Source organism: Jaculus jaculus, chromosome 1, assembly GCF_020740685.1.
Source record: "Jaculus jaculus isolate mJacJac1 chromosome 1, mJacJac1.mat.Y.cur, whole genome shotgun sequence".
Taxonomy (NCBI): Eukaryota; Metazoa; Chordata; class Mammalia; order Rodentia; family Dipodidae; genus Jaculus; species Jaculus jaculus.
In genome coordinates, this window is record NC_059102.1 from 154,126,042 (window position 1) to 154,150,300 (window position 24,259).

The 24,259-nt window shown below is 57.7% G+C and overlaps 1 protein-coding gene across 1 annotated transcript in view; it reads left to right on the plus strand.

Moving 5' to 3' along the window:
* Muc5ac (mucin 5AC, oligomeric mucus/gel-forming) overlaps positions 1-23,518 on the plus strand; it is a 35,420-nt gene extending 11,902 nt beyond the window's left edge. Inside the window, exons 21-55 of the mRNA XM_045135413.1 lie at positions 226-377; positions 637-775; positions 876-989; positions 1,110-1,289; positions 2,788-3,027; positions 3,393-3,549; positions 4,097-4,225; positions 4,488-4,659; positions 5,224-5,267; positions 5,357-5,545; positions 6,276-6,771; positions 6,993-7,118; positions 7,161-7,286; positions 7,329-7,454; positions 7,602-7,783; positions 7,875-8,014; positions 8,084-14,282; positions 14,494-14,696; positions 16,309-16,483; positions 16,838-17,088; positions 17,190-17,373; positions 17,619-17,817; positions 18,290-18,468; positions 18,819-18,906; positions 19,046-19,149; positions 19,304-19,335; positions 19,777-19,948; positions 20,229-20,330; positions 20,636-20,673; positions 21,231-21,353; positions 21,434-21,526; positions 22,182-22,301; positions 22,495-22,552; positions 22,656-22,770; positions 23,293-23,518. Coding sequence (XP_044991348.1) covers positions 226-377; positions 637-775; positions 876-989; positions 1,110-1,289; positions 2,788-3,027; positions 3,393-3,549; positions 4,097-4,225; positions 4,488-4,659; positions 5,224-5,267; positions 5,357-5,545; positions 6,276-6,771; positions 6,993-7,118; positions 7,161-7,286; positions 7,329-7,454; positions 7,602-7,783; positions 7,875-8,014; positions 8,084-14,282; positions 14,494-14,696; positions 16,309-16,483; positions 16,838-17,088; positions 17,190-17,373; positions 17,619-17,817; positions 18,290-18,468; positions 18,819-18,906; positions 19,046-19,149; positions 19,304-19,335; positions 19,777-19,948; positions 20,229-20,330; positions 20,636-20,673; positions 21,231-21,353; positions 21,434-21,526; positions 22,182-22,301; positions 22,495-22,552; positions 22,656-22,770; positions 23,293-23,518 — 11,373 coding nt within the window. The remainder of the gene's footprint in view (positions 1-225; positions 378-636; positions 776-875; positions 990-1,109; positions 1,290-2,787; positions 3,028-3,392; positions 3,550-4,096; positions 4,226-4,487; positions 4,660-5,223; positions 5,268-5,356; positions 5,546-6,275; positions 6,772-6,992; positions 7,119-7,160; positions 7,287-7,328; positions 7,455-7,601; positions 7,784-7,874; positions 8,015-8,083; positions 14,283-14,493; positions 14,697-16,308; positions 16,484-16,837; positions 17,089-17,189; positions 17,374-17,618; positions 17,818-18,289; positions 18,469-18,818; positions 18,907-19,045; positions 19,150-19,303; positions 19,336-19,776; positions 19,949-20,228; positions 20,331-20,635; positions 20,674-21,230; positions 21,354-21,433; positions 21,527-22,181; positions 22,302-22,494; positions 22,553-22,655; positions 22,771-23,292) is intronic.
* Positions 23,519-24,259: the final 741 nt, after the last annotated feature.

Genomic DNA, 24,259 nt, shown 5'->3' on the forward strand with positions numbered 1-24,259 from the left:
ACTTTCCGCCCCAAAAGCCTTTCTGCTAAGGGCACACTGGTGGAGACTGTTAGGGGTGTAGCAGCAGAACGACTCAGGCCCTCAGGGCCGCCTGGCTGAACTGTGTCCCCAGAGGCTCCCTGCTCCCAGGCTCCTGTAGCAATGTGGGCAAAACAGGACGCCACGGGCGCAGCCGCCTGCCCCTGTCCATTTCCACTCACCCGTGCCCATATGCATGCCCTACAGTACAGCTCCGAGTGTGTGCCTGGCTGTGTGTGTCCTGATGGGCTGGTGGCAGATGGTAGCGGGGGCTGTGTGGCTGCTGAGGATTGTCCCTGTGTGCACAACGAGGCCACCTACAGACCTGGGGAGACCATCCGAGTGGGCTGCAACAACTGGTATGTGGGGCTCACAGCCGGGGTGGTGGGCTCCAAGGTGTTACCAGGCCCCAAGGTACAGAGGTTTTTGTTAAGAATGGGGTGAGCCCCAACATGGCCCTGAGGAGAGATGCACGGGACACCCTCGGGGCGGGGGGGACATCCCGGCCATCTGCTTGTGCTACCGGTCTCCCGTGAAGGGTTTCCACAGAACCTCCGGGAAGGTCCCTGCCCCGTCCCTACGAGCAGCCTGACCTGAGCCCCCCCATGCCCCATGTAGCACCTGCGAGAACAGGTTGTGGCAGTGCACAGATGAGCCCTGCCTAGCCACCTGTGCTGTGTACGGGGACGGCCACTTCCTCACCTTTGATGGGCGGCGCTACAGCTTCAGTGGGAATTGCGAGTATACGCTGGTGCAGGTATGCGGGGCGGGGAGCCTCGCTCACAGCACAGCCAGCCCGGGGAGTGGCCACGCCAAGCAACTCACCCCGCATCTCCCACGGCCTTCTGTTACCCCAGGACAACTGCGGTGGGAATAGCAGCTCAGAGGAGGCCTTCCGTGTCGTCACTGAGAATGTCCCCTGTGGCACCACAGGGACCACTTGCTCCAAGGACATAAAGATCTTCCTGGGGGTGAGTGGGGTCAGGCTGGTGGGATCCCCTGGGGACTCCATGGTTGAGTGCAAGGGGATGCGCGGGGGTGGGGGGGAGGGCAGGACCCTGGCCAGGCCCTGAGGATCTCTTGCTATGCAGAGCTATGAGCTGAAGCTGAGTGATGGAAAGGTCGAGGTGGTCCAGAAGGGTGTAGGGCAGGAGGCCCCCTACACCATCCGCCAGATGGGCATCTACCTGGTGGTGGAGACCGACGTAGGCCTGATGCTGCTGTGGGACAGGAAGACCAGCATCTTCCTCAGACTTGGTCCTGAGTTCAAGGTGAGGCTGGGCCAAGGAGGCCCTTGTGTCATAGGGGCTGTGTCCCTATCAGGGGCTGGGTGACATATGGGGGTGAGAAGATGAAAAGAGACAGGAAAAGACAGAGAGATAAAGACTGAGAGATGATGTAAGAGCCAAAGGAAGGGTAGAACTCCTTACAACGTGCTCCCTCCAGACATGAAATGGCCTGGATATCCATGACCTCATGGTGCCTGACACTACCTACACCAGACCATCATAAGAGGAGGAAAAGATCATGACATCAAAATAAAAGAGAGACTGATTGAGATGGGGAGGGGATATGATGGAGAATGGAATTTCAAAGGGGAAAGTGGGGGGAGGAAGGGTATTACCATGGGATATTGTTTATAATCATGGAAAATGTTAATAAAAATTGAGAAAAAAAAAGACTGAGAGATGAGTAACACAGTGAGAGAGAGAGAGGGAGAGAGGGAGAGAGGAATATAGATATACAGAGAGGGATAGCCAGAGAGGGTCAGAGATAGGATAGACAGGTAGGGAGAGAGTAAAAGAGTGACAAAGAGAGAGACAGGATCAGAGGTAGAGTCAGGGACAGAGACACAGAGGGAGAGAGACAGGAATGGAGAAACGAAAAGACAGTGAGGTAGGAAGAGAGACAAAGGCAGAAAGACAGACAGAAATACTGAGAGTTAAAGAGCCAGAGACAAAGAATGATAGAGAGATGAAGAGAGGGAAGGACAGAGATAGAGAGACAGAGAGAGACACAAAGATGGGAAAAAGAACACAGAAATATACAGAGACAGAGAGATGGACAGAGACAGAAACACACACACACACTCACAAGCCTCCAGTGTGGTCAGTGACAGGACCCCTTGCTGTATGAGTGTCCCGCAGCTGTTATAACAGATGACGGCAAGCGGACACATCTGGTTCTTCTTTCAGTTCTAGACTCTGGAAGTTCAAATGAAGCGTCAGCAAGGTTGCGCTCCCCCTGAAGGCTTGGAGAGGGCCTTTCTTGCCTCTTCAGTCTCTGGGGTTCCTGGTGTCCTGGTCTCTGCCTCCGTCATCTAGTTCCCTGTGCACACATATTCTTTTATAAGGACACTAGGCCCTAGATGCCCTATCTTGCCCAGTCTAGCCTCACCTGAACTTGATCACACCTACAGAAGCATTCTTTCCAAAAGGGCCCACTCATAGGCTCCGGGGTTATAGGATGTGGACACATTTGGTGCTGCTGCCTAGCCCATTAATCATATCAGAGGGAGGAAGGAGGAGGATGAAACCCTGTGGGAAAATAGAGGGAGAGCAACTCCGTGTTGCCAACCTGGGGGACTCTAGGCCCAGAAGGCAGGCTGCCTGGGAGTTGATATGGGCAGGACATCAGTTCCACCCCATGGGCAGTCCCAAGAAGGCCACCTTCTCAGCTTCTTTCTGGGCTTTCCCTTCGGGAAGCTGGATTTGTGGGGGCTGGAGGGAAGGGGCCTGGCTCACACCTCTGGTCCCCATGCTTCTGCAGGGCAGGGTCTGCGGCCTGTGTGGGAATTTTGATGACAGCGCCGTCAATGACTTCACCACGCGGAGCCACTCAGTGGTGGGTGACGCGCTGGAGTTTGGAAACAGCTGGAAGTTCTCTCCGTCCTGCCCCGATGCCGCGCTGCCCAAGGATCCCTGCACCGCCAACCCGTACCGCAAGTCCTGGGCCCAGAAACAGTGCAGCCTCATCAACAGTGCGACCTTCGCCACCTGCCACGCCCACGTATGGCAGCCAGCCTGGGGAGGGAGGTTTTTGGGCCCTGGGAGGGAGAAGGATGTGGGGTGTCTGGGGCTCAGGAATCCATGTGGACACACCAGAATAGATCGTCGTTTGTGGCTGTGGAGTGTTAATTTTGAGCTGTGCTTGAGGGAATTCCAGGAGGCTTGGACTTGGTAGGCCAAGGTCAGCGACAGACTATGGACAGCCTATGGTCACCACCACAGGCATGGCTGGACATTTGGGGTCATGTGTTTGCTCCCCTGAGCCCCAGTGGGAACCAGCCCGAGTCATCAAGCCAGCAGGCACCGATTCCCCAAAGAACCCACGGGAGGAAGGAGTCCAACACCTAAAAGCCCCCATTCTCTCAGGTGGAGCCTGCCAAGTACTACGAGGCCTGTGTGAGCGACGCGTGCGCCTGCGACTCGGGCGGCGACTGCGAGTGTTTCTGCACGGCCGTGGCCGCCTATGCCCAGGCCTGCCATGAAGTCGGCGTGTGCGTGTCCTGGAGGACGCCAGACATCTGCCGTGAGTGGGGCTCCGTCCGTGGGTGCTGAAGGGCAAGGGCTGAGAACGAGGTGGGTGGCAGCCTCTGTACCCATAGCTCTGTGCCACCTAGCAGGTGACTCGAAATGAGTTCTCAGGGCTGAGAATTTCAGGGACTGGACTAAGATCTCTGTTATAAGTGCCCAGGGTTGTGGACCAGGTTTGTTTGTATGCTTGACTGGACGTATTGTCCACGGTGCAGACCAACAGTTCTCAAAGGAAATGGAAATAGAGATGGGGGTGAGTAGCTGCAGGAAGGACTTCTGGTTCCAGAAAAAAAAAAAAAAAGTAGACCTTCCTATTCCGGGCCCACGTGCAGCCTTAGGGGAGCGCGGTCTGGCTGGGGAGCTGCTCTGGCTCGAGACTGTTCCTGAGGGTGGACCCTGTGGCACTCCAGAAGCCAAGGCTCCCTGACCCGAGCCACTCTTCCGCTCCCCGCGTTGCCCGCGGAGGGGAGAACAGGGATGGAAACTGGTCTGGCAGGCCCGGGGTGTAGCGCTGTGCTCGCTAACTCTCCCTGCCTCCTCAGCGCTGTTCTGTGACTACTACAACCCCGAGGGCCAGTGTGCATGGCACTACCAGCCCTGCGGAGCTCCCTGCTTGCGCACCTGTCAGAACCCCAGTGGGCACTGCTCACAAGACCTTCGTGGCATTGAAGGTAGGCTGGAGGCTGGCCCGGGAGGGGTTGAGTGGGATTTGGGCTGAGTGTACTTTGTGAACCAAGACGTTGTGGGGGGGGGGGTTCTTCTTGGGGGACCATTGGTTGGGCTGGATTCTTCTTGACCCCACTGGGAACATTTGTGGCATCAACCCAAGGCGCTAGTGTTCTGGACAAGGCTGGGAATTGGGTTCAGAGCTGGGCCCTCTGGGGTGAGGTGGTTGGGTAGTCTGAGTCTGGACTCAGGACCCTTGATCTGCAGGCTGCTACCCTAAGTGCCCACCGACGGCCCCCATCTTTGATGAGGACCAGATGCAATGTGTGACCACATGCCCAACCCCCACCACATCCCCACGGCCATCCCTCTGCAATGTCAATGGGAAGTTGTATCGGCCAGGAGCAACGGTGTTTTCAGACAAGAACTGTCAGTCCTGGTGAGTCACTTGCTGGAGGCCCATGGAGGCTGGAACACTGGGGTGAGGCTGGGTTCAGACCAACTCCATTCACACTACCAGCCTGCAGGCTGCCATTCCTGGAGTTCACAGGAAAGCTTAGGCCCAGGGGCCAGCTGAGAGAGTGGGTGCTTTCATTCTGGGATTCATGTAGGAGGGAGGGTGCCCCCAGCCTGGAATCCAGGTGGTGGAAAGAAGTCCCTTGGACTGGAACCTAGCTGGGAGGCCTGGGGGTCAGCTAAAATGGTAACCTCAGCCATGATGCCCCCCCCACCCCACCAGGGACCAGGGACCAATGGCCATCAGAATCATGTGGGAAGATTCTACCTTAGCTCCGCACTGTCTCCTTTAGTTATGGATGGGAAAGGTCCTTGAGAGGGTGTAAGCTCGATCCCTTAAAGCTGAAGACTGAGGCCTGGGTAGAGCCTTGACTTCCAGCCAGGATTGTGATGGGGGCTGCTCCATCACCCACACTCAGCACAGAGCAGAGGCAGGCATCCCCCCCACCCCCGTGCACTCAGCCCCGTCTGTTCCTTCTCTTGGCAGCGTTTGCACTAAGAATGGCGTGCACTGTGTCTATGATGTTGATGGTGAGTGATGCAGCCTCGTTTGGGCTGGGGACTAGGAACCAGCATTGTCCCCAGCCTCCTAATGAGCCTGGCTATTCTGTTCCACAAAGCCTGTGTCTGTACCTACAATGGGCAGCGTTTCCACCCGGGTGACGTCATCTACCACACAACGGACGGCATGGGTGCTTGCATCTCCGCATACTGTAGGGCCAATGGCACCATCGAGAGGAGAGTGGACGCCTGCAGTCCTGCTACACCCACACCTCCGACCACCTTCTCTTTCTCCACACCACCGCTCGGTAAGGCAGGTGTGGCTGGCGGCAGAGGGTGCCTGGTGCCCTAGGGCTGGCTCCTTCCCCGTTGGCCGGTTCTGCTTCTTGTGCTTCGCGCCAGGTTCATCGTCAGCTTTAGGCGCTGGTGGCAGCCCTTGAGGATCAGGAAGGGGCCCAGGAGTCAGGTGTCAGTGACAGGGGTAGCTTGCTGTCACCCTCAGCCAATCACCCCGCAGCAGGCAGGGATGGGTCTTCTTGTGAGACCCTGGAAGTTCCGGTGTCCACAGTCCCGCTTTCCGCGGCTGCCGGGGCTGGCCTTGAGGGAGTATGGGCCTCAGTGTGGAGGTTCCATGCCAGTCCATGAGGACCACAGGAAACTTCCAGGACACATGGCTTCCTGCTTGCCTTACACTGCAAGAGGTGCCAGTTACCCGTGAGGTTTCACTGTTCTGGAGGGGTGACTTAGGGCCCCCAGAGCATAGGAAGAGTGTTATCTATCTATCTCACTGCTTGGGCTTTGGCCCTTAGAGAGCAGATTTGCCTATTCACTGACCCGCTCCACCTCTACCCACCACCAGGCAAGTTCTGAGTAGACAGGCTGTTAGATATGGCTCTGTGTGCTCGCTTTTCAATGTTGGTTCATGCATGTGGTACACCCACGGCACGGCTGATACACCGGCAGGGACAATGGGGCCGGAGCCCAGAGAGACAGCATGATCATGGACCCTAATGCTCAGCCCTTTCGCTTTGTTCACAGTTGTGACATCAATGAAGCACCCAGGAACAGACCTTAGCTCCACCCAGAGCACAATGCACACAGGGTCCCCGGGCAGTGCGTCTCCTGGGAAGACATCTGCCACAGCCTCCTCCCTGACCACCACAAGCTGTGGGGAGGAGTGCCTGTGGTCCCCGTGGATGGATGTCAGCCATCCTGGACAGGGCATTGACAGTGGCGACTTTGACACTCTGGAGAACCTCCGTGCCCATGGCTACCGGGTCTGCCAAATGCCAAGAGCAGTGGAGTGCCAAGCTGAGGATTTCCCCAAGGTGCCCCTTCATTCCCTAGGGCAGCGTGTGGAGTGCAGCCCAGCTGTGGGGCTGATCTGCCACAACAGGGAGCAGGTGTCAGGGCTCTGTTATAACTACCAGGTCAGGATCCTGTGCTGCAGCCCTGTGGCCTGTCCCACCTCCAGCAGGCCCACCCAGACTCCCCATCTGACATCCTCCAGGAATACCAAAACCGGGACCACAGAGTCAGTGAAACCATCCATGTCCTCTTCAGCCTCTCCAGCCCCTGTCACCATGACCGGCCCAGCTACTGTCCCTACAGCTAGCACATCTGCCCCACATTCTACTCTATCTGCCCCGGGACCCTCATCACCAGCTCCAGGTCCCTCGTCCCCTGCCCCCCACACCACTACACCGACGCCAGGTCTCCCCTCATCTGCCCCAGGTCCCTTTACTCCTGCCCCAGGTCCCTCATCACCTGCCCCCCACACCACTACACCGACGCCAGGTCTCCCCTCATCTGCTCCAGGTCCCTTTACTTCTGTCCCAGGTCCCTCATCACCTGCCCCCCACACCACTACACCGATGCCAGGTCTCCCCTCATCTGCCCCAGGTCCCTTTACTCCTGTCCCAGGCCCCTCATCACCTGCCCCCCATACTACTACACCGACGCCAGGTCTTCCCTCATCTGCCCCAGGTCCCTTTACTCCTGCCCCAGGTCCCTCATCACCTGCCCCCCACACCACTACACCGACGCCAGGTCTCCCCTCATCTGCCCCAGGTCCCTTTACTCCTGTTCCAGGTCCCTCATCACCTGCCCCCCACACCACTACACCGACGCCAGGTCTTCCCTCATCTGCCCCAGGTCCCTTTACTCCTGTCCCAGGTCCCTCATCACCTGCCCCCCACACCACTACACCGACGCCAGGTCTCCCCTCATCTGCCCCAGGTCCCTTTACTCCTGTCCCAGGTCCCTTTACTCCTGTCCCAGGCCCCTCATCACCTGCCCCCCACACCATTACACTTACACCAGGTCTTCCCTCATCTGCTCCAGGTCCCTTTACTCCTGTTCCAGGTCCCTCATCACCTGCCCCCCACACCACTACACCGACGCCAGGTCTTCCCTCATCTGCCCCAGGTCCCTTTACTCCTGTCCCAGGCCCCTCATCACCTGTTCCAGGTCCCTCATCACCTGCCCCCCACACCACTACACTTACACCAGGTCTTCCCTCATCTGCCCCAGGTCCCTTTACTCCTGTCCCAGGCCCCTCATCACCTGCCCCCCACACCACTACACTTACACCAGGTCTTCCTTCATCTGCTCCAGGTCCCTTTACTCCTGTTCCAGGTCCCTCATCACCAGTCCCAGGCCCCTCATCACCTTCCCCACACACCAATACATCTGCCCCAGGTTCCTCTGCCCCTATCAGTATGACTCTGTCTACCACTAGCTCAAGGCCAGCGCCAACAAAGTCAACCACATCACCTGTGTCCATCTCAGCCCAAGGGTCCTCCATGGTCACCAGTGAGTCAGCCTCTTCTCACAATAGCCAGCAGTGCTTCCGCGAGCTTTGCAGTTGGACTGAATGGATGGACGGCAGCTACCCTCAGCCTGGCATAAACAGTGGCGATTTTGACACTTTTCTAAACCTGAGATCCCAAGGGTACAAGTTCTGTGACAACCCCCAGAATGTGGAGTGTAGAGCCCAGTTCTTCCCCAACACACCACTGGAGGAGCTCGGACAGGTGGTGACCTGCAACCGTAAGGAGGGGCTCATCTGCTTAAACAAGGACCAGCTGCCACCCATTTGTTACAACTATGAGATCCGCTTGCAGTGTTGCGAGGTGGTGAACCTGTGTTTGTCTGCTTCCACACATGCCACCTCAAATGAAGCCAGTGTCCCAACACAAGCCAGCTGGACCACAACCATGCCCTCACTTTCAACTAGCCACACCGCAGCCCATACATCAACTGTGCACACAGCGACTCCAACAATACCCGTGGACTGTCAGCCACGCTGCACCTGGACCAAGTGGTTTGACACAGACTTCCCTGTGCCTGGCCCTCAGGGTGGGGATGAGGAAACCTATAGCAAAATTCTGAGAAGAGGTGAGAAGATCTGCCACAGGCCTCAGGACATCACCCGGCTGCAGTGCAGGGCCCAGAACTACCCGGAAGTGAGCGTGGAACAGCTGGGCCAGGTGGTGCATTGTGACCCGGACGTGGGGCTGGTGTGCCAAAACAGTGATCAGCATGGGGCCTCAGGAATGTGTCTCAATTACGAGGTGCGTGTGCTGTGCTGCCAGACCCCAGAACATTGCACAACCACATCACCTTTTCTGGTTCCCAGCACCTCAAGTGAAGGTGTTCCAAGCCCAGCATGGAGCACCACCCCTGTACACAAAGCCAGCACCACCTCTGTGCCCCAAACCAGTACAACCTCTATCGGAAAAGTAAGACCAAACACTGAGCACACAGCCAGCACCACCTTCATCCCAAAGGTCAGCACAACCTCTGTCCACAGAGGCAGTAGCATGTCTGCTTCCACAAGGAGCACCAGCCACGTGTCCTCCTCTGGGACACCTCCCTCCTCAGGGAGAACCACTGACTGCACGCCACGTTGCACCTGGACCAAGTGGTTTGACACAGACTTCCCTGTACCTGGGCCTCATGGTGGGGACTTGGAAACCTACAGCAACATCCTGAAGAGGGGTGAGAAGATCTGCCACCACCCCGAGACCATCACACGGCTGCAGTGCAGGGCTGAGAGCCACCCTGAGGTGAGCTTGGAGGAGCTGGGCCAGGTGGTGCAGTGCAACCCCGAGGTGGGCCTGGTGTGCAGGAACCGTGACCAGCAGGGGCCTTCTGCAATGTGCCTCAACTATGAGGTGCGCGTGCTGTGCTGTGAGACCCCTGAAGGCTGTCCAACTGTGCCACCTTCTCCTGGTCCCAGCACCTCAAGCGAGAGTGTTCCCAGCCCTGCTTGGAGCACCTCCCCTGTGCACACAGCCAGCACCACCTCTGTGCCCCAAACCAGTTTGACCTCTATAGGAAAGGCCATACCAACGTCTGAGCACGCTGTCAGCACCATCTCTACACCCCAAACAAGGACGACCTCTACAGGACAGGGCAGACCACCCTCTGAGCACACTGTCAGCACCATCTCTACACCCCAAACAAGGACGACCTCTACAGGACAGGGCAGACCACCCTCTGAGCACACTGTCAGCACCATCTCTACACCCCAAACAAGGACGACCTCTACAGGACAGGGCAGACCAACCTCTGAGCCCATGGCCAGCACCATCTCTACACCCCAAACAAGGAAGACCTCTTCAGGACAGGGCAGATCACCCTCTGAGCACACAGCCAGCACCACCTTCATCCCAAAGCTCAGCACAACCTCTGTCCACAGAGGCAGTAGCATGTCTGCTTCCACAAGGAGCACCAGCCACGTGGCCCCTTCTGGGACCACTCCCTCCCCAGGGAGGACCACTGACTGCACGCCACGCTGCACCTGGACCAAGTGGTTTGACACAGACTTCCCTGTTCCTGGGCCTCACGGTGGGGACTTGGAAACCTACAGCAACATCCTGAGGAGGGGTGAGAAGATCTGCCACCACCCCGAGGCCATCACACGGCTGCAGTGCAGGGCTGAGAGCCACCCTGAGGTGAGCTTGGAGGAGCTGGGCCAGGTGGTGCAGTGCAACCCCGAAGTGGGCCTGGTGTGCAGGAACCGTGACCAGCAGGGGCCTTCTGCAATGTGCCTCAACTATGAGGTGCGCGTGCTGTGCTGCCAAACCCCTGAAGGCTGTCCAACTGTGCCACCTTCTCCTGGTCCCAGCACCTCAAGCGAGAGTGTTCCCAGCCCAGCTTGGAGCACCTCCCCTGTGCACACAGCCAGCACCACCTCTGTGCCCCAAACCAGTTTGACCTCTATAGGAAAGGCCACACCAACCTCTGAGCACACTGTCAGCACCATCTCTATACCCCAAACAAGGACGACCTCTACAGGACAGGGCAGACCAACCTCTGAGCCCACGGCCAGCACCATCTCTACACCCCAAACAAGGACGACCTCTACAGGACAGGGCAGACCAACCTCTGAGCCCATGGCCAGCACCATCTCTACACCCCAAACAAGGAAGACCTCTAGAGGACAGGGCAGACCAACCTCTGAGCCCACGGCCAGCACCATCTCTACACCCCAAACAAGGAAGACCTCTAGAGGACAGGGCAGACCAACCTCTGAGCCCACGGCCAGCATCATCTCTACACCCCAAACAAGGACGACCTCTACAGGACAGGGCAGACCAACCTCTGAGCACACGGCCAGCACCACCTCTACACCCCAAACAAGACCGACCTCTACAGGACAGGGCAGACCGACTCCTGAGCACATGGCCAGCACCACCTTCATCCCAAAGCTCAGCACAACCTCTGTCCACAGAGGCAGTAGCATGTCTGCTTCCACAAGGAGCACCAGCCACGTGTCCTCCTCTGGGACCACTCCCTCCCCAGGGAGGACCACTGACTGCACGCCACGCTGCACCTGGACCAAGTGGTTTGACACAGACTTCCCTGTTCCTGGGCCTCACGGTGGGGACTTGGAAACCTACAGCAACATCCTGAGGAGGGGTGAGAAGATCTGCCACCACCCCGAGACCATCACACGGCTGCAGTGCAGGGCTGAGAGCCACCCTGAGGTGAGCTTGGAGGAGCTGGGCCAGGTGGTGCAGTGCAACCCCGAAGTGGGCCTGGTGTGCAGGAACCGTGACCAGCAGGGGCCTTCTGCAATGTGCCTCAACTATGAGGTGCGCGTGCTGTGCTGCCAAACCCCTGAAGGCTGTCCAACTGTGCCACCTTCTCCTGGTCCCAGCACCTCAAGCGAGAGTGTTCCCAGCCCTGCTTGGAGCACCTCCCCTGTGCACACAGCCAGCACCACCTCTGTGCCCCAAACCAGTTTGACCTCTATAGGAAAGGCCATACCAACGTCTGAGCACGCTGTCAGCACCATCTCTACACCCCAAACAAGGACGACCTCTACAGGACAGGGCAGACCACCCTCTGAGCACACTGTCAGCACCATCTCTACACCCCAAACAAGGACGACCTCTACAGGACAGGGCAGACCACCCTCTGAGCACACTGTCAGCACCATCTCTACACCCCAAACAAGGACGACCTCTACAGGACAGGGCAGACCAACCTCTGAGCCCATGGCCAGCACCATCTCTACACCCCAAACAAGGAAGACCTCTTCAGGACAGGGCAGATCACCCTCTGAGCACACAGCCAGCACCACCTTCATCCCAAAGCTCAGCACAACCTCTGTCCACAGAGGCAGTAGCATGTCTGCTTCCACAAGGAGCACCAGCCACGTGGCCCCTTCTGGGACCACTCCCTCCCCAGGGAGGACCACTGACTGCACGCCACGCTGCACCTGGACCAAGTGGTTTGACACAGACTTCCCTGTTCCTGGGCCTCACGGTGGGGACTTGGAAACCTACAGCAACATCCTGAGGAGGGGTGAGAAGATCTGCCACCACCCCGAGACCATCACACGGCTGCAGTGCAGGGCTGAGAGCCACCCTGAGGTGAGCTTGGAGGAGCTGGGCCAGGTGGTGCAGTGCAACCCCGAAGTGGGCCTGGTGTGCAGGAACCGTGACCAGCAGGGGCCTTCTGCAATGTGCCTCAACTATGAGGTGCGCGTGCTGTGCTGTGAGACCCCTGAAGGCTGTCCAACTGTGCCACCTTCTCCTGGTCCCAGCACCTCAAGCGAGAGTGTTCCCAGCCCAGCTTGGAGCACCTCCCCTGTGCACACAGCCAGCACCACCTCTGTGCCCCAAACCAGTTTGACCTCTATAGGAAAGGCCACACCAACCTCTGAGCACGCTGTCAGCACCATCTCTACACCCCAAACAAGGACGACCTCTACAGGACAGGGCAGACCACCCTCTGAGCACACTGTCAGCACCATCTCTACACCCCAAACAAGGACGACCTCTACAGGACAGGGCAGACCAACCTCTGAGCCCATGGCCAGCACCATCTCTACACCCCAAACAAGGAAGACCTCTTCAGGACAGGGCAGATCACCCTCTGAGCACACAGCCAGCACCACCTTCATCCCAAAGCTCAGCACAACCTCTGTCCACAGAGGCAGTAGCATGTCTGCTTCCACAAGGAGCACCAGCCACGTGTCCTCCTCTGGGACCACTCCCTCCCCAGGGAGGACCACTGACTGCACGCCACGCTGCACCTGGACCAAGTGGTTTGACACAGACTTCCCTGTTCCTGGACCTCATGGTGGGGACTTGGAAACCTACAGCAACATCCTGAGGAGGGGTGAGAAGATCTGCCACCACCCCGAGACCATCACACGGCTGCAGTGCAGGGCTGAGAGCCACCCTGAGGTGAGCTTGGAGGAGCTAGGCCAGGTGGTGCAGTGCAACCCCGAAGTGGGCCTGGTGTGCAGGAACCGTGACCAGCAGGGGCCTTCTGCAATGTGCCTCAACTATGAGGTGCGCGTGCTGTGCTGTGAGACCCCTGAAGGCTGTCCAACTGTGCCACCTTCTCCTGGTCCCAGCACCTCAAGCGAGAGTGTTCCCAGCCCAGCTTGGAGCACCTCCCCTGTGCACACAGCCAGCACCACCTCTGTGCCCCAAACCAGTTTGACCTCTATAGGAAAGGCCACACCAACCTCTGAGCACGCTGTCAGCACCATCTCTACACCCCAAACAAGGACGACCTCTACAGGACAGGGCAGACCACCCTCTGAGCACACTGTCAGCACCATCTCTACACCCCAAACAAGGACGACCTCTACAGGACAGGGCAGACCAACCTCTGAGCCCATGGCCAGCACCATCTCTACACCCCAAACAAGGAAGACCTCTAGAGGACAGGGCAGACCACCCTCTGAGCCCACGGCCAGCACCATCTCTACACCCCAAACAAGGACGACCTCTACAGGACAGGGCAGACCAACCTCTGAGCACACTGTCAGCACCACCTCTACACCCCAAACAAGGAAGAAGTCTACAGGACAGGGCAGACCAACCTCTGAGCCCATGGCCAGCACCATCTCTACACCCCAAACAAGACCGACCTCTACAGGACAGGGCAGATCACCCTCTGAGCACACAGCCAGCACCACCTTCATCCCAAAGCTCAGCACAACCTCTGTCCACAGAGGCAGTAGCATGTCTGCTTCCACAAGGAGCACCAGCCACGTGGCCCCTTCTGGGACCACTCCCTCCCCAGGGAGGACCACTGACTGCACGCCACGCTGCACCTGGACCAAGTGGTTTGACACAGACTTCCCTGTTCCTGGGCCTCACGGTGGGGACTTGGAAACCTACAGCAACATCCTGAGGAGGGGTGAGAAGATCTGCCACCACCCCGAGACCATCACACGGCTGCAGTGCAGGGCTGAGAGCCACCCTGAGGTGAGCTTGGAGGAGCTGGGCCAGGTGGTGCAGTGCAACCCCGAAGTGGGCCTGGTGTGCAGGAACCGTGACCAGCAGGGGCCTTCTGGAATGTGCCTCAACTATGAGGTGCGCATGCTGTGCTGTGAGACCCCTGAAGGCTGTCCTGTGACCTCTGCAACTTCCCACATGCCATCACTACCCACCAAGACTTCATTTCCAGTTCCATCACCCTCATCCATTTCTCCACCCTGGTCGCCTAGGCCCACAGAACACTCCACCACCTCCTGCTTCTGCAGTGTGTCGGGCAAGCTCTTCCATGCAGGTAAGGATGCCATCCCTTTGCACTGTACTCGGGGCTGTCCTGTTCTATGCTTTTCCCCTGGGGAAGGCTGTGCTTTGTAATTGGAAACCAGATTAGCCAGAAGCCTCTTCCCAGTTCTCCATATTCTTCTGTGGGGTGGGGTCCTATTGGCTAAGGAGAGAGAGCCTTCCCTGCAGGGCTGTGTTAACTTCCCTATGTGCTTGTCTTGTAGGATCCCTCATCTACCGCCAAGTGGACCTGGCTGGTCACTGTTACTATGCCCTGTGCAGCCAGGACTGCCGTGTGCTCAAAGGAGTTAGTCAGGATTGTCCCTCGACCACACCCTCCCCTACGTCATCTCTGTCTCTGTCCACACCCACTTCAGCACCTACAACTGACCCTGGAGTATGCTTCAATGTGGTTCCCCCAAGAAAGGTAAGCCTGTCCCTTGCCTTGTCTGGGGCCCCGTGGCCACTGCAGAGTCCTCCCGGTTCTTTTTTGTTGTTTGTTTGTTTTGGTTTGCAGTGAGTCCTCAGCTTAACTTTTCTTGAGGATCATTGTCCCCCTAGCCAACACAGGGAAACCATTAGGGGTGACTCTCTTGTGGATTTGGGGGTCTGGACCTCCAGGGCTGCATAGGTGTCCTTGCTAGACAGCTAGGTGTACGCGGCTGGACTCTGAAACTCCCTTGACGGGAGGTGAAGGAGGCAGAGTAGAGGGGATGTGGGGGGGAGGAGGGGAGTTACAGGTGGGGGAGTGAGCCCTTCCAGTCAGCTCAGTGGTCTGGGAGAGGGACGAGGTATGGCGGGCAGGAGCTAGAATGGGAGTCCTGATGTCACAGTTGCCATTTCCCTGGTTCCTATGTGGGACGTTGATGTAATGGGTCTCTTCGAGATCAGTGGAGCCTTAGCTCTTAGGAGGGCTTAACTCAGGAACTAGGGTGCCACATTCACAAAGGTCACCAAAGCTCTGCCCAGTCAGCGACCCTGGGGTGTTTGTTTCACAGATTCAAGAATGGATCTCCTAGACAACAAAGGATGAGTTTTGTTTTATTTTACTTCATTTTGGGTTTTCGAGCTAAGCTCTCGTCTATCCTAGGCGGACCTGGAATTCACTATGTAGTCTCAGGGTGGCTTCAACCTCAGTGGCGATCCTCCTACCTCTGCCTCCCGAGTGCTGGGATTAAAGGCATGCGCCATCACGCCCGGCTTTCTTTTGGTTTTTTGAGGTAGGGTTTCCCTCCAGCCCAAGCTGACCTGGAATTCACTATGTAGTCTCAGGGTGGCCTAGAACTCATGGCGATCTTCCTACCTCTGCCTCCCCCATGCTGGGATTAAAGGGCGTGTGCCACCATGCCTGGCTTCCAACTTTACTGTTTTAACCTTAGTGTTCATCTTAACTGTCACATTCACAAGACAATGACAAAAGACAGAACTGCTGCCAGTGACTAGCTGAATTACGGCCAAGGGCAGAGCAAGACTGCTGATTCTCAAAGGCCCTTACTTCAGTTACCTAGCAAGTCTCTTCCTCCTGCTCTGTACACTGAGAGCGGAAGGGTGTTTGTTAGAACACAGATGTGGTCTCTTTAAGAGATCTTGTTGCCCAGGGCCCAAGCCCAGGTGGGCACGCCCACCCCCGTTGCTGCCTGGTCCAGGCAACCTTGAATTTTAACTTCACTTTCTTATTAGTGCCTAGCACACAATTAACTCACCTTGCCTTCCCTCGTGGGAGGCAGAACCTCCCCCTCTCCTTTGGAGATGTATAAAAAGAAACTCTTCATTCCTGGGAAAAGCCGAAGCCCTTCTCACTCTGGTTTTGGGGATCCCATCATATTCTTCTGTGGTTATAACCTCCTTCTGGGGAACTGAAGCTCTGTTTCTCTGACCTAGGGACCCATCATGTTGCCGGTGGCCTGATGCTAGTAACGTTCCTAACAAAACTCCAATCCTAGAAAGACGATTCATCTCAGTGCCTGTCTCGGACCAGCCCTCTTTCCCTCTCTAGGAAAGGGAAGCACCCAGACTCACAGCTGCCTTTCTTCCTGCAGAAAGGGGAAACCTGGCCCATGCCCAACTGCTTGCAGGCCACCTGCGGGGACAACCAGGTCATCTCCCTGAGCCGGCGCCGGTGCCCAGAGTTGAAGGCACCAGTCTGCGCCAATGGCTACCCAGCTGTGAAGGTGGCCGACCAGGATGGCTGTTGTTGGCACTACCAGTGCCAGTGTGAGTCAGGGTGGGGTGTGGCTAGGGGAAATGGGACAGAGGAGAGAATGGGGTGGATAGCAGGAAGGACTTCCTGTTACCATGGCAGGGATGGGGGAGCTTAGCTTCCACCTTAAGGGCACCACATGGAGTCCTGCCACGGAGAGTCCTTCCAGGTGGGAGAGGTGGGTGGGGAGGGTCCTCTATTTTCCTGACACTCCTCAGCTTGCCAAGAACCTGATGGGTAGAGTCTGCAGGTGCCAGCCTTGTGCATCCTGAGGAATATGAGGAGAATGAACTCCTGCTGTGGAGGTGGGCCAGGCCGTAGGGTGTGTGTGGGGGGTGACCCTACTAAAAGCCACCCTGTTCCCACAGGTGTGTGCAGCGGCTGGGGTGACCCCCACTACATCACATTCGACGGTACCTACTACACGTTCCTGGACAACTGCACCTACGTGCTGGTGCAGCAGATTGTACCTGTGTTCGGTCACTTCCGCGTGCTCATCGACAACTACTTCTGCGACCTGACCGACGGCATCTCCTGCCCGCAGTCCATCATTGTGGAGTACCACCAGGACCGTGTGGTGCTGACCCGCAGGCCGGTTGGTGGGGTCATGACCAACCAGGTAGACACACCCTCATATGTTCAGCTCATGCACTCTTACAGGACTCAGCCTGGGGGGGTAGACCCTAACCCTGACCTCCTTCCCGCTGTGTCTGCGTCCAGATCATTTTCAATAACAAGGTGGTCAGCCCGGGCTTCCAGAAGAATGGCATTGCCGTCTCTCGCATTGGCATCAAGATGTATGTGACTATCAAGGAGATCGGCGTCCAGGTTATGTTCTCGGGCCTCATCTTCTCCGTGGAGGTGCCCTTCAGCAAATTTACCAACAACACCGAGGGCCAGTGCGGTGAGCCCCGTCCCAGGCATTGTCCGCTGGGCAGCGGGGTGCCAGGGGCAGCTTTCAATTATGTCCACATGTGGCTCATGGTTGCCTGTGTGGTGGGGTTCCTGTGTACTGAGAGCCAACTTGATTTCTGGGGGACTGAGAAGTACAGGGTCCTGAGCAGGTCCACAGTTGTGAAGCTGGTCTCCAGCAAGGGCACACTGGACCCAGCTCCGCTGCCCGGTGTTTGACCACTGCCTCATCTTCAGGTACTTGCTCCAATGACAAGAGGGATGAGTGTCGTCTGCCTGGGGGCGCGATTGCCTCCTCTTGCTCTGAGATGTCCGGTCACTGGAAGGTGCATGACCCTGACCAAAAGTTCTGCCAAGGGCCCCACCGGACAGCGGTACCCACACCCACACCTGCTTCATGCTCACCATCTCCCATCTGCCAGCTGATCTTAAGCAAGTAAGACTGCAGCGGCCAGGGAGAGGGGCAGGCCCACCAGCCCTACCTACCAAGGGACTGCTGGGTCCTTGAAGAGAACCCAAGAAGGATGAAAGATTCCTGTTTAAAGGCCCCAAGTGCTACTGCTGGGGCTCCTGGCAAAGTTGTTACTAGAACACCATTGCAGGAATGGCTGGCCCCTTTCACTGATGTATCGGCCACTTCCAGCCTCTGGGCAGAACCCAGGCTCACAGGGTGAAGGAGTCTCAGTGGAGAGGCATTATCTGGAAGGGATGCCTTGGCCACCACCCTCGCTGGCATGCACAGTGGCAGGACGTGTCCTAGAAAATAGGCACGTGGGGTGTCGGGTTGTTATCCGATATCTCATCTCTAACAGCGTTCTTCCCATGGGGCATCATGGGTTGTGGAGCTGGATAGCGGCCAGGGTAGGTTGATCGCACACACCACCACGTATGTCCCCACCTACCTGCAGCGTCTTCCAGCTCTGCCACGACATCATCGCCCCGCAGCAGTTCTATGAAGGTTGCATGTTTGATTACTGCCACATGACCGACCTGGATGTGATATGCTCTGGTCTGGAGCTGTATGCATCACTCTGCGCAGCCCAGGGTGTGTGTATCGACTGGAGGAGCTGGACCAACAACACATGCTGTGAGTGCCCAGTCCAGCGGGGTCGCGGGCACTAGGAAGATTGTGTAGGTTTCCTGGACGAGGACGTCCAGCCACAGAGCAGGCCTGGAGGGAGAGCTGCTGGGTTTCCTGGAGTGCAAAGAGGGGGCCTCCAAGTGAGGGCACTTAGCACTTAGGAGACTGGGATGCTGGCTGTCTTGGGCAGGCAGCAGAGAAACTCCAGGGTTATGAAGTCTGGATAGATAAGTGGTTGCGGGGAGCCTCTGATGGCCCCCCGGGCGGCTGTGGGCACTTCACAGTGGCTGCGCGTGGAGGAGTCCTGAGGCAGAGTCTCAGGTTGGCTTCTCAGGTGTGGGTTTTCCTCTCCACAGCATTCACCTGCCCTGCTGGCAAAGTGTACCAGCCCTGTGGCCCATCCAGTCTCCAGTACTGCTACGGGAATGACAGCAATGCCATCTTGTACGTGCCAGGACTCCTGCCCCTAGGGCCCCATAGCCATCCCGGAGCCCCATGCTGGCTTCTCTGGCGTCTGGCTCTTCCAGGCTAGGTTCTTCCTTCCTGGGAACAGAGGGCCCCACTGACACTCTGCTCTCCACAGGGCCCTTCCGGAAGCTGGCCCCATCACCGAGGGCTGCTTCTGTCCAGACAGCATGACCTACTTCAGTGCCAGTGATCCGGTCTGCGTGCCTGCACACTGCCCATGTATGTGGCCACAGGCTTGTCAGCGGGGGGTTGGGTGGGGGAGGGCCAGAGCACAGACTGACGACCTCAGCTCCCACCCTGGCACCCAAACATGGGTCCTGTCTCTGCCCCTTCCTCATGGCTGTCCTGAGTGACAGAGAATCTCTCCCTGCAGGGTGCCTGGGGCCTCATGGGGAACCTATGGAGGTAAGTGCAAATGGTGGCCATATTGGTGTAAGGTTCGAGCGGGGTTTCCTCAAGGTACCAGAGGTAGAGAAAGGAAGGGAGAAGGCAGGTGCCCCAAATAAGACCTAGGGAGGGCCTCTGTTGGAGGTGCCTGCTCTAATGGAGATGCCGAGCAACTTTATATGCTTATCCCCAGTGGCCAGCCCTGTCCTTCCCTAGATCCCTTCTGTCCCATGAAGGGGTGATGTGGAGGGGCTGGTCACCAAACAAAGCCTCCCACCTTAGTTCCTGGCCTCAGAGAGCTTGTTCTTGGGCTGTGCACCTCTGAAGTCTCCTCTCCTGGGCTTGCCGCCTGGCCCCTTGGCACAGAAGCCCCGCCCCTGTGTGTGAGGCCTAGCTGCAGCTTGGCCCTGGGCTGAGCAACTCACTCACAGGTCAAACTCCTGAATGCTTCCTTCACAGCCGGGCCACACAGTCAGTGCTGGCTGCCAGGAGTGTACCTGCGAGGAGGCCACGCTGAATCTGACCTGCCACCAGAAGCCATGTCCTCTGCCCCCTACCTGCCCAGACCCTGGCTTTGTGGCCATCCCTGAAGCCCTCGAGCCTGACCAGTGTTGTCCCCAGTTCAGCTGCGGTGAGCCTTTGTGGGCTGTCCTCACATCTGCGGGTGGGATTGTTCCCGGGGAGCCGCAGGCACACTGGCCAGCTCTGCATACATGGCCGTGAGAGGCGGGCTAGGCGCTTGGTCTTGGTGACCCCCTAGCAGGTGGCTTTGTATGTGTGTGTGTGGTCATAGCCTGCTTCTGGGGTTCAGTGAGCTATCAAGACTTCGGGAGGCCTTGTGGCAGGGCAGGCTCTTGGGGCAGAGCGGGAGCCAGTTCAGACCTGAAATGATCCTCCCCCCCCCCTCACAGTCTGCAATTCCAGCTACTGTCCCGCCCCGCTGCGCTGTCCCGACGGCTTTCGCCTGACGGTGACCAATGAGAAGGGGGCCTGCTGCCCAAGACAGAGCTGCAGTGAGTGTCCCTGACCCTTGCACTAGGCCGTGCTGGACACTGAGGCTGGGGACTCGGGCCTGGGGTTTCTCAGAGGAAAACAACCCGACGAAGCCGTGGCTGGTTTGAGGCTGGTTGTTGCTCTTTGCAGTAGGGTGTTTAGAACACCCCTTGGCGGGCAAGAGACCTGAAATACCCCAGTATCTAGCAGCAGAACTTGTTGCTGGGAGGCCAGTTGGGCAGCTGCAGAAGGCTGGGTGGGCAGGTACAGGGGCCGGGCCGGACACTGCGAGGCTGGGATTACAGCCTGTGTATCTTCTGGACAGCTCCGACAGCCTGCAGCGTCAATGGGACTCTCTACCAGGTAAGAACTGCTGGCACTCAGCCTTGCAGTCCATAGAGGGATGTGTTCCCTTGGGCTCAGATGGACATCGGAGAAGCTGAGGAGATCCAGAGCCACTGTAGACCCCAGCATGGAGCTTCTGCCCAGGCCAGAGACCTGAATCTTTGCGGACATAGTCCACAGTGTGCGCGCACACACACACACACACACACAGCATCTCAGCAGTATAGCTGAGGCCCAAGGCTGGCTCCAGTACCCCTGAATCTGCCAATTCCTGGGCGCCTAGGCCTAGCCAGGGATGTAGCATCCTCCTAAGTATGCCAGTCCCAACCCCCAGCTGTGCTTCTTCTCCCAGTTGGTTTCCAACTGGATGATCTCACTGGGTGTGCCCTACCTCATGAAGACATGACTCCAGCCCATGTCCACCCAGGCTGTGGTCTTGGCACCAGGAGATGACACTCAGAGCTACCCACTTGAGCTTGGTGGGGAGTCTGGTGCAATTGGGAAGTGGAGGATGGGGCAGGTCTCTCCCCGGTCCCAGCCTGAGCTCACTAATGCCCAGCACTGACTTTCTCCAGCCCGGTGCTGTGGTCTCCTCCAGCCTGTGTGAAACATGCTGGTGTGAGTTGTCCAGCAGCTCCCAGTCAGATGCCTTCGTGGTCAACTGTGAGACTCAGCTCTGCAACACCCATTGTCCCTTGGTGAGCACTGGCCCACCCCTGCTGTCCTTCCCCCAGAGCCAGTGGCCTGAGCTCAGGCAGCATGTCCACTCTCCCCACAGGGCTATGAGTACCGGCTCCAGAGTGGGCAATGCTGTGGCCACTGTGACCCGGTGGCCTGTGTCAAGAGCACCAGTCCTGTCATCCTTGTCCCTGTGAGTAGCCAGCGCTGTACTGGGTTGGTCTCAGGGCAGGGGTGTAGGTCCCGGGAAGGGCATAGTTCTCCAAATAGTCTGGGAAGAAGCTATGGTACCACCAGGAGCTCTTTAAAGGTCCAGGCTCAGGCCCCTGCCTGTAGGGATGGGCAGCACGAGACAGGTATTGTGTAGGGCCTTAGTAGACAAGGGATGTGCTAAGGTGCTGGGCTAAGTGGGTAGGGGCCAAGAGTACTAGGTTGAGGGAGTATGGTCCTAGGGTACTGGGTCCTGAGTGGGCAAGGTCCTGAAGGCTCAAGGTAGAGTGAGCAAGATTCTGGTGGTGGGTGAAATGGACAGGGTCTTGGTAGTACTAGACAGAGTAGACATGATCCTGGACTGAGTCGACAGGGTATTGGGAGTACTGTGCTAAGTGAACAGGATCCTGGGGTACCGGGCTCCTGGAGGTACTAAGCTGAATGGACAGAATCCCAGGGGCACTGGGTCCTTAGTGGCAGGACCCTGCCACCTCGGGGTACTTCAGAAGCCATCTCTGGCAGACATGTGCCTGGGTCAGCCCAGTACCCCCTGGAAGCCTGCAGGCTGTGGGGAGGCAGGTGACGAGGTAGGTTCCCAGGAGAGGAACACTCACCCTGCATACCGGGCCTCCTTTCAGCCTGGTGAGATCTGGTCGGAGCCCGGTGACCACTGTGCAACCCACAAGTGTGAGAAGATTGGAGATAGGCTCGAGGTGGTAACCATGAAGAAAGAGTGCCCCGAGCTCGACTGCCCACCAGTGAGTCGGCCTTTCCCCAGCCAGCCAAGAGGCTCACCGAGAGATGAGGGGGCATGTGGTCAGCTCGGCATGACCAGGCGTGGCGTCTTCTTCCTGTTGAAGCTGCCTTCTCCTGGTTAAGCCTGGCCCCGTATCCCCATTCCCCCATCTCCTGGTGCCTCGCTGGCACTCAACAATGATTCTCTTTGCACAGGACCAGGCCCAGCTGAGCGAGGATGGCTGCTGCCACTTCTGCACATTCTCCCAGAAGAGTAAGTGGGGGCCTGCCGGGGAAGGGCTGGATCCCAACCCGGGGCAGCCATGAAACAACTGGGCAGCTTCTGACTCTCTTGTCTCTCCTGTGTCTTTCCCCAGATCTAACGTGCCAGGTGCACCACAGGCGGGAGGTCATCCGCCAGCAAGGCTGCAGCTCTGAGGAGCCTGTGAGCCTCTCCTACTGCCAAGGCCAATGTGGAGATAGCATGGCCATGTATGTATGGGTCCCCTTTGCACTCCACTCCATGTCATCTCCAGGGATTCCCGCCCCCCTCCAGGGAAGTGCTCAGAGACATGATTGGCAGTCAGGCCCAGGTGGGTGGGCAGACAGGGGCAGAACCAAGAAGGAGGAAGAAGAGGGTGGAGAGCCTCAGGAGGGGACCTTAATGACTCAAGCATCCCAGTGTGGGGGCCAACAGGGTTCTGAGATCCACTGGGCCACTGCTGGCTATGGAAACAGGGCTTCTATTGGAGGAGATTTATGTCTCAATTCCCCATTGGTAATCCCAGGAGCCCTGAGGTCCCAGCGGTGGCTGACCTCAGCAGTGGCAGGATCGCTTGCCCCAGGGTGATGAGCGAGTGAGAGCTGGTAGCTCAACACTACATTGGCCTCAGGGCTTTGAGTGCCCAGTGACAAGGATACTAGGAGCCTGGCACCATGCCAGCTCACAGTGGAACCCATGGCAGGCTCGAGCAGCCTGTGGCAGGGCCAGGTGCTGAGCAGCTCTGTCTGCAGGTATTCCCTGGAGGCCAACATGGTGGAGCACAAGTGTCAGTGCTGCCAGGAGCTGCGGACCTCCCAGAGGACGGTGACCCTGCGCTGTGCCGACGGCTCCAGCCGTGCCTTTAGCTACACCCAGGTGGAGGAGTGCAGCTGCTTGGGTCAGCAGTGCCACGTGCCGGGTGACACCAGCCACTCGGAGTCCTCGGAGTCAGAGTTAAAGTCCAGCGAGAGCAAGTAGCACCGAGGTAGTCAGAGCTTAGGGACCAGGAGGAGGTGCCCAGGCTGCCCCAGTAAGCTGAGCAGCACCATCGCCATCCCGGACACACTCCCCAAGAATAACAGCCTTTGCATCCTTGGATCCCAGTGCCCAAGGCCAGTGGGACGTGTGCCCTCATGGTTTGAATTCTGGACCCTCTGGCCACTTCAAGGAGTACTCTGACCCTTGCTACCCTTGGAGGCGGGAGAGGCCCTTATCCACCTGCTAGGAGCATGAAGTCATGAGGCTCCTTTGGCAAGAGCCTCAGTGATGCCAAAGGATCTCATGACCTACAGCCATGTGGATGTGGGTATCAGCCACTCAGCCTCAATGTCACCTCATCCCTGGACCTGTCCCCTCTCCACGGAAAATGGCCAATCTTTGATAAATACACTTGGAGCATTTTGCAATGTGTCGACTCAGTGTATTTTTTAACTCTTCCACACATCCAGGAGCGGGATAGAAACAGCTTCAGAGGGCTCACACCTCAGAATGGCCACTGGGGACTTCAGCAGCCCACCAAGGGCCACCCTGGGGTAGCCCTGTACTTCTACCTGCTGGGAGAGTGTTAAAAAAGAGTAACAGTCACCCTGCGGAGGCTGAGGGCCTGGCTGAAACTGAGTCAGAAGTATCTGACAATGCAGGGGGGGGGAGAGAGAATGGGCGGATGAATGAATGACTGACCAAGTGACTGACTGAATGAGTGAATGACTGACTGGCTGA